Source organism: Sceloporus undulatus, chromosome 1, assembly GCF_019175285.1.
Source record: "Sceloporus undulatus isolate JIND9_A2432 ecotype Alabama chromosome 1, SceUnd_v1.1, whole genome shotgun sequence".
Lineage (NCBI taxonomy): Eukaryota > Metazoa > Chordata > Lepidosauria > Squamata > Phrynosomatidae > Sceloporus > Sceloporus undulatus.
Window position 1 is genome coordinate 160,915,246 of NC_056522.1, and position 15,040 is coordinate 160,930,285.

General features: G+C 40.2%; 1 protein-coding gene across 3 annotated transcripts in view; it reads right to left on the reverse strand.

Moving 5' to 3' along the window:
• The window catches only part of PLEKHM3 (pleckstrin homology domain containing M3), a 93,545-nt gene that overhangs the window by 40,856 nt on the left and 37,649 nt on the right, over positions 1-15,040 (reverse strand). For all 3 annotated transcript variants that reach the window (XM_042460448.1, XM_042460458.1, XM_042460466.1), the window contains one exon: positions 8,360-8,553. In XM_042460448.1, the coding sequence (XP_042316382.1) occupies positions 8,360-8,553 (194 nt within the window). The remainder of the gene's footprint in view (positions 1-8,359; positions 8,554-15,040) is intronic.

Below are 15,040 nucleotides of genomic sequence, written 5' to 3' on the forward strand. Positions count from 1 at the left end.
AAAGAATGAAGGCAGTATGAAAGCTTATGCTATCAGTTTCTTTTTTCCCCCAGTTAGTTTCAAAGGTGCTACAAGATCCCTTTGTATACTGTACAGTATATGGTCTTTAATAGGTGTAGTCTATCATACCTGAGGGTAGCACTGGCTTGAGGAAAGCTGGTTTAAACAGTTTCCCTCTGTCTACATTTCTGATCTATTTTCTACTATTTTTCAGTGTTGGCGCTGTTGTTAAAAAAGTAAATAGTTAAGAATTTACTGTACAATTGCAGGCTGTTTTTTAAAAAAATACTTTACTGTAATAATAATAATAATAATAATAATAATAATAAAATATTTATTTATATCCCCAATCTTCCCTTTGGGGGATCAAGGCGGGTAACAACAGAGTTTAAAATACAAGTAAATAACAACAAGGTCTCCCCTCCCTGTTGTTTCATGCCTGAAGAGTCTATTAGATGGAACGGTGGATAATGAGAGAAGGATAAAAGAGCCACTTCCGCATGAACCACTTAAAAAAGTGGTAACAAACAATTTATTCCACAATGGGCTATAACATCATGAACAATTTGGAGATACTACATCTAACCAGAGCAAGAAAGCTGGAGCTATGGAAATTTGTCCCATGCCTTCAATTTCCTCCCTCCTGACAATTAGTTTGAAAAATAACAGTGATCCAAGACTGAACCAGACATTTCATCCATCCTCACCTCTCAGCTTTATCAGGTATGTATCTGCACAAACAAAAGGTTATCGCTTATGTTTCTACTGCAAACAGAATCATAGATAAGGATTTGTTTTCTGCATTTGAGGCCAAGCTGCAGGGTTTGTAGCTATGTTCCTTTGTTAGCAATTCATACTCTGAAGGCATTTAAGAGACAGTTTGTCTTCAGGCTCTGGGTAATTTTTCTCCACTGAATTAAACACTCTGACAGCTAGGCTAAAACGCCTGCAAATAGACATGCCTAAGTCCTATGCTAAAAGCCAAAGTACAAAAGTGATAAGCACAAGAGTAAATTCTGCACTTCATCCTGCAGCTGAAAGAAATCAAAGCAGGTGGGTATAAATCGATCAAGTGCTCTTCCACCACAGAAGGAGATAGGTAGGATAGATCGGTACTGTAGATAGATATTTTAAAAGAAAAAAATTCCATAGACATAATCACGATCTGGCCAAGAAACACTCTTTTTAGGTTATGAATAGATGACTGGAGAAAATACAAATGCATGCCTCAATTCCCTCTTCAGGAGCTACTTTCAACATGGAGCCCAAGTCAGAATTGAGTGATTTTCTGTGCATTTTTTTCCAGATTCATTGCAGTGGATTTCTGAGGGCTCTGAGGTTTAGGATGTAATAGGTCTTTAACTACATGAAACAACTGTGCTGGGCACAATTGTGCCGATGCAGTGGAGGCAGTGAAGAGCTCTTCTTTGCTGCCCTCACTGCTGTGGGGTAAACCTTTAAACCGGCTCTAACTAATGTTTGACTGGATTCACTCCAAGTCTTTGTCCACAATTGTTGTAGTTGTCTATCCATAAAATGACAGATGTCCACATTTTTTTCTGTTGTGAGATATTACTTTTTTTAAAAATCCCACTGAGATTCAAAACTGTTTTCACTTTCAGAGAGTGTTGCTTGAAAAGTTGGCACGACTAACACATTTATCACATATTTATCACTTTAGGAAAGGCTTGCAGCAATATTTAAAACCACACCTGCCAAACCGAAAAGCCACCTTGTAGCAGATGTAAGGTTAGCCATTTAAATGCTTCCTGCCATATACTTCCCTTTTCAGACATGAATATACAAGATTGGTAATAAAGTTTTCTATACAATTAATGAAATTCTAAAACAGTATGCTTACTACAATACTAACATATATTATAAATGTAAATATGTACAAGCAGTTCCAGAACAAAACAAAGCAGCTCAATATGTTATGTTTTGACATAAACACCTTTTTTTACTTGTACAATGTCAGAACCTTCACATATATTGGTTAAGGAGAGAAAAAGTCTATTCTGATTATCTGAGACAACTGAAAAATGAATTAGATTTTTGTGGGTTTTTTGGGCTATGTGGCCAGGTTCTAGAAGAGTTTATTCCTGACATTTCACCAGCATTGCGGTTCCTGCAGCCTCTGTCAGGCCTGGACGAGCATGGGACCACTGGGGCAGTCAGAGGGGCTCGTCCAGGCCTGACGGAGGCAGCAGGAACCACAAGGTTTGGGTGACACTTGGATGGAAGGAAGACCTGTATGGAAGGAAGCTCCGAGGGCAGCGCTCTGGAGTGCCCATTCCTGCATGGTGAGGCCTGGAGGGCTGGAAGTGGAGCAGGGGAGCCTCAGCAGGGTCGGAGCCAAAACGGACCTTGAAGTCATCCAGATGGGCCCAGGAATGCACTCTGGGGTGCTGCCCTCAGACCTTTCTTCCATCCAAGGGACACCCAAGGCTTGTGGTTTCGGCTGCCGTGAGGCTTGGGTGACACTTGGATGGAAAGAAGACCTGGATGGAAGGAAGCTCCTAGGGTGGCACTCTGGAGTGCCCATTCCTGGGAGGTGCTTTGGGGCCCAGCTGGATGACCTCGCAGTCTGTTTCAGCTCCAGACCTGCTGAGTCTCCATCGCTCTGCTTCCTGCCCTCCAGGCCTTGGGTGGCCCATGCCCCCAACTGAGAGAAGGAGAAAGAGTTGAAGGAGGAAAAGAGGAAGGAAAGCTAAGCTTTGGGTGGCTGGGGAGAAGCCCCTTCTCTGGGCTCAGTTGTCCCCGGGAGGCCTCCTCCTCCTGCTCCCCTTTCCTGCCGCCTCTTCTTCTTCCTCCATCCTTCTCCTCCTCATCCCACTGCCACCTCTACCTCTGCCTCTTCTTCCTCTTCTTCCTCCCTCCTTCTCCTTTTCCTTTCTCCACTCCCTCCTCTACCTCTGCATCTTCATCCTCCTTCTCCTCTTCCTCTGTTCTGCTGCGCTGCACACGTGTCCTCCTCCACCACCTCCCCATGGGCTTGCCATCCGCGGATGCTCAAATCCATGGATGGCAAGTCCGCGTATAAGGAGGGCCCACTGTATAATCTTGTCAACAATTCTCTTTCAAGGAGGTATTTAGCAATTTGCCATTCTTACTCTGGCATTTATTTTAAAACAGAGTGGGTATGGGTCGAAGGAACATGAGGCTGGCCATCCTCAGGCAACACAAACTCAAGACAGCCAGTTCCAGCATCTCAGTGAAGCTGACATTTCTTTATCTACAGTATTTGCAATACGTGGACATTCCCACAAGATGTACCATCAGAAGCAAAATTCAGCTTTGTCTTCCTATTTTGTTATTATCTACCATCACAGAATTTACTGCAGATGTTCCCCTGAACAGTCATGCCTAACAAGCCTGCTTTGCATGTTTGCATTGTTGATTAAGTGAAGGTAATTGGTATTACAGGGCTATCCTTCTTGCCCCTCTGTGATAACTGATTGGGACCATATGCTTTACTGCTTTCCATTAGTTCTATGATGTTCTTAGATTCAGAATGAAGGTCCCTACGATAGTAGTTCTTTACATCCACTGTTTACAACAAGTGCACAAAAACTAAGGTTCTCCAAATGTTGTGGGACTGCAAATCCCAGCAGTCCTGTCCAGCTGTCCAGCAACAAATGGAAAGCCAAAAGTTGCCTCATATATCCAATGAGCAAGACACATTATAGATGAAGTATTGTGACCAAAAGATGTTTAGTCCCATAACATTTCAATCTCACTAGAAACACACTTATCTTTCTTGCTTGGATCTTTCTAGCTGATGTATTACAGCATTTGCAGAACTAGTCATTGCAAATGAAATTTCAACCATTTAAGAACAAGGAGTTTCAGACACTCTAATTAAAATGATCCATAAAGTTGAAGATTTGTAAAAACAAAGCCTTCTGTTTTTTGTGTGTGCAATTTTAAAGTTTCTGTACTTTACTTTCATGAAAAAACATAGAAACATTCATTTCTTTAAAGAAAGTTTTTGATTCTTATGTCCATTTGTTAAACAAACAAAAATTGCTGGGCAGAGCTATAATTTGGGTTGGCCTTTTGTAGCCACTAGAACATTTATTCCCAAAGGACAGAGAGAGGGAAACTTGTTTTGCTCAAGGCTGAAAATATTTATCATCGCCATCTCCTATTTCAAACATATCTGAAATAATGTTTGACACAATGAAGGCAATTTGCAGAGTTCTAGCAAGATTCCACGGGATCTCTGTGATTCCTAGGTCACAAATTACTCAACATCTGAGTTACCTAATGTCACAGAGTACATGGAATAGGCTGCCTTTTCATTAGGGTTGCTCCAATGCAGTTTCATGAATCATGGAGCACTGAATAACTGAAGGTGCTGCATGTCTTGTTTCTGCATCCCTATCCCACACCAATGCCAAGCTCTCCCACCTCTGAGATCAGGGCTCTCTCCAGGGCTGAGAGAAAGCTGTGTGTGAAGACGTTTACACAAATCGGCTTCCCTGTTTCAGATATTCATAGCAGCAGGAGCTGCCCATTGCCAGGGCCAGGGCATATGATGCCCCTTCATATGAATAACTCAAATCCCAAAGGAGCCCATACAGCTGTTTTATTCCTTTGCTCTCACAACATTCCAAACTACTATTCGATCTAAAGTAACTAAATCATAAACACATATATTACTGAGGAAAGACATTATTTTAAAAGTCCTTTTTGGCTCCGGTGTGCATTATTGTAGAAGGGAATTAGAAGAAAAAATATGAAAGATGGCTTTTTTGGCTCCAGTGTTTCTGTTACAAGATCACTTCCAGCAGTAGCTCCATCAAAAAGTTAAAAAATTACCTAATTGTATTTACTTATACTGCCATAATTAATAAGGCACCCTTTATAGCCTTTGTTCACAAAGTAGCATCATAGTGTTCTGCCCTGAAGGCAACCCTCCTTGCCTTGTTCCTGTTGGGCCACTGTAACTTCCTTGGATAAACTATGAGGAAAATAAGCCCCTGGACTGGAACCATGCTTCTGAGCAGCCCTAACATGCTGGATAAGAGATAAACCAACAATTTGTCAGAGCTGGAAAATCCTTTGGCTTCTTCCCTAGGGTAAAGATGGGGCCATAAGCAGAAAATCACTAGCAGCACTGAATTATTTAAGGCAGAAAGGGAACACCAGAGGCTGCAAAGTGCCAGTCAACCTCCACACTTGGTGCTCAGAAATGGCCTCTACCATATGAAGTCCTTATTTAAATAGCCAAATTCCTCAACAACGTTGAGGAAGACTCAAGGAAATAGACTTGTTTAGGTTTTTTAAATCAAAGAGAATATCAAATATTCCAAGGCTGAACATGTAAGTGGAGGGGTAACATATTTCCCCCCATACATGTGTGTACATGCACATGAACACACACACACAGTTTTTAAGAAAAGAAGAGCCATTTCAGCACACAGTATGGGGTGTTCTTCCGTCATGTTTTCAGACCCAACCTTGTACATTTTAAAACACATGCCTGGATGATAATAACAAAAACTAGATGAAACACCCCCAACACACTCTTCCCTTTACCTCTAAGAAAGGCTATCCATGCTGTAAAAGCAACAGGGTGCCATCATGATTAATCAGTCTGCTCTTAGTTCTCTCTAGACAGCCCTATTGCCGGTTTGTTTCAGCTTGTTTATGTAATTTTGACAGGACTTCTAGATGGTGTTCTCAGAATTGTGGGCTATTCACATAATTGAGTTGAAGATGGGGGGGGGGGGAGTTCATCAAGAATGAGTGAACCCCTCAAATTTCCTTACATTCCTTATGAAATGGTAACTTCCCTGCAATTTAAGGGTTACAAAATGGTACATAAGATGGTGACTAGGCACAAGTTATTTTTGTGGAGTACAAAGTGGAAAGTGTGCTAAAATCTGGCAGATGCCACCAAGAGGAAAAAACAAAACAGTAAGGCCAAGAGGACTGTGGAATACACAACGAAGAGAAGAGCTGGAGGAGGCAATTCTGTAAAGACAGTGTTTATTCTAATGGTGATAGTTATGGTGTTTGAAAACATTACAGATCACATTCAGAGCAGGTGTACCAACTGAACCCGGTTTATAGACTCGAGGTTAATTACAGCTTACCTGACCATGGGAGATAACATAAAATTTTCTACTGTTACCTAAACATGTGCCTTTCATATGTACCATTATTTAATCCCTAAAAGCCTTTCTTTTAGGCTTCATCTACCTTTCCCCAACAGTTACAGCTTAACATATCTTTTTTTTTTACTAACTTTGATAACAACTTGATTTTCTTTAGCTCTTAACATCCCCTCCAATCTACAACCTAAGTTTATACTCTCCATCTTCTACACCATATCCACTCGACTGCTTCTTCAGTCTCTAATCCTCCTTTCTTGTAGTCCTTTGTAGTTTCCAATGGTTCCTATTTTCTCAGGTTTGCTTTTGTTCCTATGCTCCCCTGAATGCCTCTTCACAGCTTCCTCAGGACCCCTTTCTATCACCTTTTCCCATCAGCGCTGGCTCTTCAGGCTTCAGCCAGTATCCTCACTTTCCCCCCTTTGCCCCATGCCTTCCAGCCCTGTTGCTTTTCTCTTTTTGTTTCCTTTGATCTCTTTTCTTCTACTTTCGTCATTGACTGGGTTTGGCCCTCCCTGCCTCTTTATTTTAATCAGAACACTCTTTTTGCTTTGGTGTTAATCAAAAGCAGTAATTTCTTTCTCTGAAGCTTCTTCTGAACTGTGCCCTCCATAAACCATCCTGCCTTCAGTTCCATACTAATTGAAGGAGACGCTATTACCAATATTACAAATGAAGGGTATCCAAGAGAGAGAGAGAGAGAGAGGGAGGGAGAGATAGTGTTGCCTATAGACATATGTGCAAGGCAGTTATTAGTAAAATATTCCTTGCACTCTTCTCACAAAGTTGCAGCTCATTCAAACATGCACACACACACACTCACCCAGGCACAGATGGATACATTTAAAACTGGAATGTGGTTACTAACATCTAGCACCTTGCTGACATTAATATCTTTTGTTAGTTGTTCTTGACATTATTAATCAAGGCACTGACATAGGTTATCTTTGCTTATCTCTAGTAAGCAAAAATCACCTCCGTTTGCTCACTGAGCTAAAGATGCCAAGGGGTAAAAACTTCCGATAAATCTATTTTTAAACAGCCTTTTCTTCATCCTCCATCTAGGCCCAGAGAGGGGAACTATAAATTGAATTCCAAGTTTTCAGTTCCACACACAACAGCAGTAAAGAACTGTGCAGACAGTGGCTGACTGATTTCAGTTATATCCACTGAATCCTGTGGGGAAAATGGAGATCCCAGACACATATTTTCAGGGAATGGAAGCCTTAGGTAGGACACTAATTAGAAAAAGCAGGTCCAAAGATGGGGAAATTACTTTTTTTAGACAACAACTCCCATACTGCTTTGAAGGTTCTGGTAACTGTAGTTGAAAAATAACTTTTCCAACTTCCACCTCTGTTTGGCTCTTTTCTTTCTCTTGGTGACCCCACTGATAGAGAGCAGGCCATTTTGGGAGCAGGGGGTGGAAAAAGTGACATGTACAACTCAAAAGACCTGGAACTTTCAGTGCTATGGGATGCAAAAAATGACTACTGGATCATCCTATGGTGACCAGGTTCGATTGCACAATGAAACATCTGTACAGATGCACAAGCCCTCTTAGAGTGAGAGAGCTCTTCCAGAAGTTCTCATCTAATAACATCTGTACAGTTGGGTTCCTAGTTCCATCTTGCTGTACCTCTGGGTCAAAGCAAATGCTATGCTTCACATAGCAAAAGGCTCAGGGTCAGTGACCACAATTTACAGTTTAAAAGGGTGTTAGGAAGCAAGATGAGGGAAGTTAATGCAAGTCAAATAAACAGTGCTGGGTTAGATAGATTAGTGGTCCAAAACAGAGTAAATCAGTCTCACGCTTAATGTTAAACATGTTCCAAACTTTGCATATTCTGTTGTCTAGAGCTTGGAAAAGGATCCCCCCCTCCAATCCATTCCCCGGCCCCTGCCTTTCAATCTTTCCTCTTGGTCCACAGATAATTTGTAATGTCTACATGCACTTCTATCTTGCTATGTACAAATTAAAATCACTCTTCCAGTAGGTTTGCCGATTTGTCTAGGCATTCTAATATCTCCCAATGAAACCCTGATGAATAAAAGGCCTCTTAAGGCAGCAAACCCTCCCACTGAAAGTATCCAGTTACAACTACTAGACCGACATGGTGGGCAACAGTCTAATTGCTGGGTCATGGGAACCAAGAAAAGGAAGTGAGCGATGGACCAGGAGGCAAAGAAGAGAGCCTCAAGGAAGTTGGTTCTTGCCTGTTACCCTTTCTTCCTACCTCCTTCGCAGGTCTTCAGCCACTGCTGCTCTGCAGCTGAATAAATAGGCTCGGAGGGATTTCAGCTGCTGTCTCAGACGGACCACAGTTGCCAGTGGCTCAACATGCCTATACAACATAGCATTTTCCTGCTGGATGTCAATCAAGGGCTCTTCATAAACATATTCCAGGAACTCTTTGGCTTGCTTGGATACCTGAAAAGGGGGAAAATCCATCAAACTTAGCTCAGCTTTTTAATAATACCTTTCAATGCTCGCAGATAATCAATACTCTTGCCTCAGCAGTGTTATCCAAGTTTCACTTAAGTGCTTTTAAGTTGTAATACAGCCTAATTTATACAAGATGCTTCAAAGAAACCTTTTTGCATTACTGGATGCTTAGATAACACTGGGAAAGCTATTTTGGATGAGATCATATTGAATATAAGCACCATTAATGTATAGGAGCTACAGGCAATACAAAATGAATTCAGATAACTAAGATGTTCAGATATCCAATAGTCTAATACTGGAAGAATCTATAGCATGTACACATTGACTTTTAAGTATACCTGTGGTCGAGTAGGACAGTTAACAAAGACTAGATAAATTAGCCCATTTATCAATACTATCTGTTCTGAACATTTGTACGCTACTATGATAATAGAAAATATTTGGAGACATTTGAATTCTGCTTATATCCAGTCCCTATTATTTGCCTACTGGTTACAAAACTTCTCATATGAAAGCAAAGTACGGGACTTGCTTGTATTATGAGGCGTTTCAGCTTCAAAACTGGCCATGTAATTGAGGAAGAATATTGTTTCTATTAACAACTTTCCTGCTCCTCAAACTCAAGACCACCATTTCATTACTTTGTTCAGTCACAGAATGACACAGAAATGGGTGACTGTTATTTGATACATCAGCAATTCAGGTACTAAAAGACAATTCCAGTTATTTAAAACATTGAAATGCTTTCATGAAGCATCCTGGTAGAGGTAGTTTTCCAGAAGAACTCATCTCTGACCCATGCAATCACACCCAAAGACATCATGGCAGTGACCTCCATAAGTGCGGCAGGTTAGATAAAAGAATAAGAGTGGCTATGATGGTTTGACCCTCAGGAACGTACTGCACTCTCATGCACTTTCCCTTTTAATTCTTGGTTCAAAGTAGAATATATGAAAATATGAAGGTGTCTTACACTAAATTAGTTCACTGGCCCATCTGGTTCATTACTGTCACTTTGGATGGCGACCTAATTGTGATATTAACTTTCTTTTTACAGAATGGGGCTGAAATCATGTATCAAAGTGCTTAGAGCATATCCTGAACACAAAGCTCTGTGCAATGTCCCCCTACTCAGCAGCATCCAAACTCCAAGGGTGATGCCAGAGACATTTACAGGCCAGGGTATGATGACCAGGTAGTGCCCAGCATCCAAAAACAGATGTATGTGCTCATACCACTGAGCTGCATGTGTATGTATCATTAACAGGATTACAGTTAATATTTACTGTACTTTTGTTCAAAGCCAAAAGTCTGAAGAAACGCAGTGGGAATCTTATTTACAACCTTTACTAGCTCTTCTTTATGAATTAATGGTAACAAAGCTTAAGTTTTGATGGCACAGTGGTTAAATGCCCGTACTGCATCTACAAGGTTGTGAGTTCAATCTCAGGGCTCCAAGGTTGACTCAGCCTTCCATTCTTTCGTAGGTCAGTAAAATGAGTACCCAGCTTGTTGGGGACAATTGGCTTACACATTGTAAACCACTTAGAGAGTGCTGAGTTCACTTATAAGTGGTATAGAAATGTAAATGCTATTACTATTGCTAACACAGAGGGCAAGTAATGTATGTTGCTGACTGAAGTCCATCTTCAGCTAGTGTGGTGTAGTGGTCTGAGTGTTTGACTGTGATTCTGGAGACCAGAGTTTGACCCTGCTTGGCCATGTAAACTCATTGGGTGACCTTGGGCAAGTCACATTCTCTCAGCTTCAGACAATGGTAAGGGTAAACCCCCTCTTAAGAGTTATAGTCTTATGGTCCCCAAAAGTCAGAAACAACTTGAAGGCACACAACAACAACAATGTCCATCTTAAACAAGTCACAGCACCAGGTCTGAAAAAGACTAACCATGGCCTGTTACAGACTGCCAAAATAAAGCTGCTTCGGGTCCCTTTGGAGGTATGCTATTTAAATGATGCCTGGGTCCTAAGAGTCCGGAGGTCGCACCAAAGCCACACTCCATTCCTAAGCACCGGAGTGCAGCTTTGGTTCAGCTTCCGGACTCTTCGGATGCATCCATCATTTAAACAGCATACCTCCAAAGAGACCCGAAGCAGCTTTATTTTGGCAGTCTGTAACAGGCCCATTCTTCCACTCTGGAGGCCAGTGTTAAGTATCTTACAAAGACCTCTCCAAACACATGCAATGGATAAAAAATGGGCAAGGAAAGACAAAGATTATAGTACTGTATTCCTTTCTTCACTCCTAAAAATGCTAAGAAAACTTCAGTAACTTCATTTTAATATTACTATTAATATTTGGAGAAATACATACATACATACATACATACATGAAAATGAAATGGAGTGGAATTGCCCTTTTATCAATTTCCCTTTACCTCCTAAGACACAATCTTCTAGTTGTACATTCCCACTTCACGTGCAAACCTGCATGTCTAGAAAATGGTATGACACAAACAGAAAACAAAGGAGAGCGACCTACTCAGGTCAGACAAAAGACTGGTAAAAACAGTGCCATGTTTACAGAAGCAGTTCTGAGTTTTATTTAAAATTGACACTCCTAGTTCCTGGCTTCTGGTCTTCTGCACACGTAGTAGGTTTTACATCTTACCGCTCTGAATGGACATTATGCACAGAAAAGTGTGCAGGAGAATTGCAGCAGATTTTTGCTTTATATACTGTTCTAATCATTGAAGAAATGGGCATTAAAGAGGCTAGCCATTTTTTGTTGTTTATTGTAGCAGGTGACAAATTAATTTAATGCGATTTCTGGCTTAAGGACATGTGGAAAGTAATGATCTTTTAATTCATTTAACAGCCCCACCTGTATTTGTATTTCTGCAGCTGTGAATCTGTAAGCTTGCAGCAAGATCTCAAACAGCATTTGTAATTTTTTCATAAAGTTGAAGCCAGTCCACCCCTCTCTTTTGATTCATGTTAATATGAAAGGCCTGACCAAATCTGCATGATATCCTGGCACTTGAAAATCTTTCTATTCCTCTTTTTCCTCCTCATCTTTTTTCCCTTTACATACACTCTTTTGTTTGAACATAAACCCTTAAATGTCTATTCTGACTCAAGGTGCAGTTGGGTAACAGATACAGATAGCTGCAAATATAATTGAAAATATAGGAATAATCATACTGGTCTCTCTTAAAGGGGTGTTGCAAGGATTATTGAAAAGCAATGCATTTAACAAATACTGAATGTTATCTATTTATTTTATTTCTATGCTGCCTTTCTCCCAAAAGGGACCAAGGAGGCTCACAATAAATTATTATCAACTGCAGGTATAATCAAGTAACATACATGATTTTATCTTCTCATTCTCTTTGTCAACATGAAAGGGGTGGTAGATTTGTTGTTCCATGAACCAGTGAACTGCGAAGGATTTACAAGAGGATTGTGTAAACAGCAAAACCACAAAACAAATTAAATACCTAATAGACTGGTCTTATACATGCACATACAAGTTGAGTATCCCTTATTTGAAATGCCTGGCACCACAAGTGTTTCACAGTTCAGATTTGGGAATATTTTGGATTTTGGAATACAAGTAGTGTTGTATGTACTGTACTTGTGAGGCCAAAAGAGACTTGTTGAAGCAGTAGCTGCGGTGCTTCTTCTCATTCTTTCGCAAGGTGGAACTGGAAGGCTGATTTTATTTACTTATTTATTTCCAGGATTAATATCCCACTTTTCTCCCACAGTGGGATTCAATCATGAGCTCCCTGGACATCCATACTGTATTTTTTCCAAGTGAGGCTGGGGAGAGACACACAAAAGAGAGAAGCCTGGAGAGGGACATGAGGCTGGAGAAAGATGTGAGGATCTGTGAAACGGTGGCAATCCAAGCATAGTGCTTGGATCGAATCCACCCCTCCCACCTTTTCACAGATCCTAAAATTCATCTCCAGCCTTGCATTGCTTGCATTTCTCTCTAGCCTTGTGTCTCTTTCCAACTGCACTGGGGGGAAAATACAGTACAGATCTCTGGGGAGCGAGCAGCTTTCTGATTTCACCTTGCAGGTGGATGAGCAGGAGCGTTGCAGCTGTCACCTCAAAGTATCATGTCAGTACTCAAAACGTTTAGGATACTGGAGCATTCTGGATTTCAGATTTTTGAATAAGGGATTCACAACTTGTATATCAGTTACTCTGCTGTTGCTAACAATACTATTTAGCATATATAACCCATGTTTGCTCTCAGTAATCCTTGCAACAATCTTTTAAAATATGTCAACATGATTCTTCCTATATCATAAATTTGGGCAGTGCAAAAAGAACACCAGAGCAAATGCTAAGGGAGTAGCAGCTGCCTAAGTTTCTTATAGATGAGGTTTTGAAAATTTGATACAATGATTTCTTAGGCTCACATGCTCAGACACTATGAGGCTTGGTACCTGGAAGACTGAAAGAAGGACATCATTAAGGAAGAGGAAGACCAGATAGAGGCAATCAGAGTACAACCAAAGCAAGTGTAATAAGTAGTCAGATCACCAAGCAAGTATCATTTAGCTTCCCAAGTGGTCCAAATCAAATTGACATCCTTGCATTTCCCTCCCTTAAAAAGGCCTAGATGGTGGCACTATCTCTCACCAGTTGCAGACTGATCATTCTCGTGACACATTGCAGATTGGTCATTTGCTATAATCAGAAATCCTGACAGTGGCTCAGCTACATCAGGTTTCATTTAATGCTACTTAATGAACATATCACTGAAAGTAACCTGAGGTGAAATGAAAATCCCACTTGTGCTGTCATTCACATAATGCGTTCATTAATATATCACAATAAGCCATGGTCTGATGTTCAGGCCACAAACTGCATAGTGTATGACCAAATAAAATGTGGCTTGTCTTCTCCATTTCTAGATGTTTCCTTCCTGCCTATGGCAGGTCCTATTTCAGCTGGGGAAATACGGTAGAGACAAGTTATAGTTGTGCATTCAAACATCACTGTAAGCCATGGTTTAAACAAGCCAAGGGCTTGTTAGTCAGCAACAAGTTATGGGTTCAAACTGTAGTTATGCTGGGGATGTGTACATTAGAAGAAGCCTCAAGCTAGTGCTCATGTAATGTGAAGATGCTAGCAGAAATATTGGTGCTCAAAGTACTCTGGATAGAGTAGTTCCTTGTCCATACTGAATAAAAATTTATAAAACAATGGCAAATGTTTGCACAGGACTTCAATTAGACAGATGCATATTCTGAAATACAGGTGAGGCTATAAAATAAATGACAAATAAATGTTAGCATTCTCCAGATGGCTAAGATCTATAATCTACAATAAATACCCTATTTATCAGCTGTTACAATTATTTTTGAAACAGAGAATGCAATTGTCAAGAGTCAAGCCCATGGGACATAATAAATGCACAAAGCCAAAAAACCTTACAAAGCTCAAATGTACAAGATCCTTCTAAAAAGAGGGAAGGCAGAAGAGAAACATATTATGACCTTTCTTCATAAAGCTGATTTGTATGTGTATAGTAGGTCTTCAGCAAACTTTACATGACATATTACAAAAATCATAATAATGAGAGTAAGAAGCAATTAATAGAGTAGTAGCAATGACAATCAGCCCTAAAAACAATGGCTATTGGGAGAAATAAAGTATTAACTGGGCAGGGTGATGTTTGTTGTTGTTGTTTGCTGCCATCATGATGAAATAAAATTAGTCTTTATTGATTGATTGGAAGCTGCTGATTACAATCAGAAACATTACTGTAATCTATCTGTTCCCACAAATGTCAAGTTAATGTGAAATCCAGTGGTTAGCGTTAGTGGCTTATATATGGAAGAAACCCAGGCTCAAATCTCCATTTAGCCATGAAGCTCAGTTATCTTCTCTTGCCCTTAACTAAGTTTAGAGGCTTGTTAATAAAAGACAAGGGGGAGTGAGGTTAACAGTGAATGGCTCAGATGCAAATATATTCATCCTCACAACTTCCCTGCCAGGTAAAATACCACATTATATGGATAACTGAGACTAAAATCTACTATGATCCTAACAAAGCCTTATAGTCAGGTGTATGCTCCTCAGTTTCTGAAGAGAAATGAGAAAAAATGGGCCAAATTCAGAGCTTTGAAGATCAGATTTCAAAAGCAACCTCCCCTCACCTATGGTGTCACTAGACAACATAATATACTTAAATATATGAAAAAGATAATGTAGTACAGTACACTAAATAACATAATATACTTAAATAACATATAGGATGAGTCTCCCTTATCTAAAATGTTTGGGACCAGAAGTTTTTATGAATTTGGGAATCTTTGCATATACTGTACATAATAAAATTTGGAGATGGGGCCCAAAATTAAACATGAAATTCATTTATGTTTCATATACCCCTTATACACAGAGCCTAAAGGTAATTTTAATAATAATGTGCATGAAACAAAATTTGTGTACACTGAACCATCAGAAAGCAAAAGTGTCACTATCT